The 1,718-nt window shown below is 37.7% G+C and overlaps 1 protein-coding gene across 1 annotated transcript; it reads right to left on the bottom strand.

Moving 5' to 3' along the window:
• Positions 1-817: 817 nt before the first annotated feature.
• LOC104395967 (exportin-2-like) lies at positions 818-1,526 on the bottom strand (the record flags this gene model as incomplete). The annotated part of the gene is made up of 2 exons (XM_010005731.1): positions 818-1,049; positions 1,380-1,526. Coding segments are annotated over 2 exons (379 nt in total), but the record flags the coding sequence as incomplete, so codon positions are not given.
• Positions 1,527-1,718: the final 192 nt, after the last annotated feature.

A 1,718-nucleotide genomic window follows, 5' to 3' on the forward strand; every position in this document is an offset into this window, starting at 1 on the left:
AAAAAAAAAGTCAGTGTTAACCTTTTGTGTGCCAAAACAGCTTTTGATCTTGCTCGTGGAACAGATGCATTCAGTGTAGTGTCACACTTGCAGCTTGGAGGTATCCTTGGAGAAACTGCAATGCTTCTGCATTCAGACTAGTACTCAGCATTGATGCAACCTTCAAACACAGGAGAGAGCAGGAGAGTCAATGTGTATATACATTAAACTACTGCTATATCCTGCTAATCACTGTGTCAACATATGGTACAAGCAACACGCTGAGAGCAGCAGTTTTTCACTGTGGAAGCAGCTGCTGGAATTCCAGTTCCTGATGCTTACAATTTTATGTACTAATTTGAATCAAATGTGAAAGTAGAGAAAACCTTTAGCTATTAAAGCAGGTATTTGGATGCAGCAAACATCAGATCTTGAAAAAACCAAAAACCCTACAGATTAAAATAGTTAACTGTAAACTTCAGTTGTGTAATTTAGTATGAGTTGCCTGATGTCTTCTGAGGAGGTGTAATTGACCTAGACACAAGTATTAGTTCTATACCAACAAGAGGATATATTTTCCTTTAAGAAATGGCATATTCAAGCTTATTGCTAAATTAATCAATGTGAAAAAGACAGTCTTTCTAAGGTTACTAGGGGAAAAAGCCCTTACAAAAGCTACATTCCATTAAAGAACAAAAAAGAGCCATATCTGGCATTTTGGTTATGACATACTTCATTTTGCTGATTATCAAACATTAGCAAAAGAGACCTATTATCAAAAAAGCACCACTTCTCTGTAGAATTCAGCATTAGCATGCCATGCAGAACAGTCACCTACCCTGCCTGGGCACGCTGTGGACAGTTTGTGAAGAGACTGTGCCAGATGGATTCTAGGATTGTTCACCATTTGACCTACAGGATCGTGTTCTTTTTTTCCAGCAAAGGCTAGCTGAGAGAATGCAGTCTGATATCCTGGAGTATCTTCTATGTCAATGAAGTGCTCTTCATCAGGGATAGTGTCATCCTCAGGCAGTTCAAAGAGGCCAATGAGGGCCTGCAGCAAAGGGATCCTATATGTAAAGAGGAGAGGATAAAATGGGAGCACTTAAAATACATAAGGACAGGGTGTATTTTGCAAGAATGTTCAAAGTTACTTGGAACCCTTGACAGTGCTCTCTTTATCACAAAAATCTCAAACCAGTTCTGACTTCTGCCTTGAAAATACAATTTTATTTGTTGAGAAGTGGCATGAAAAGCCTGCAAACTCAGCATCCTAGCAACAGTAGGCCTGAAGAAATCATAATGGAGTTTATTTGAAGAATATATTTTGAAGAAAGCTCACATTTTCAAAAAAATCAAAATAGCCTCCCTAAAGGAGCCTGAAGAAGTGTTCTACATACCACAGCTTGGTGTACTCGGTGTCCATCATAGGAGGACATTCTGTTAATATTTTTGTAATGCCAACAGCACAGATTTTCTTCTCAACTTGCCCAGACACTTTCTGGATTTCAGGAATGATAATTTTCTCCAAAACCATTCCAAACATCCTATTATGACATTAAAAGAAAAAGTATTAGAAAGCCTTATCAGCCTTACAGTGACAAAGGAAAACCAGAAACAACATTAATCCTTAGCAAAAAGAAAACCAAGTAATTTGTTAAAATGCTGCTCTGTTGCAGTGCATATCTACTGGAAATTTGAGAAGACAAATGATTCAGAAAGGAAAAAGTAAAATTATC

This window comes from Chaetura pelagica, unplaced genomic scaffold (assembly GCF_000747805.2).
Source record: "Chaetura pelagica isolate M959 unplaced genomic scaffold, ChaPel_1.0 C11445650, whole genome shotgun sequence".
NCBI classification, from domain to species: domain Eukaryota; kingdom Metazoa; phylum Chordata; class Aves; order Apodiformes; family Apodidae; genus Chaetura; species Chaetura pelagica.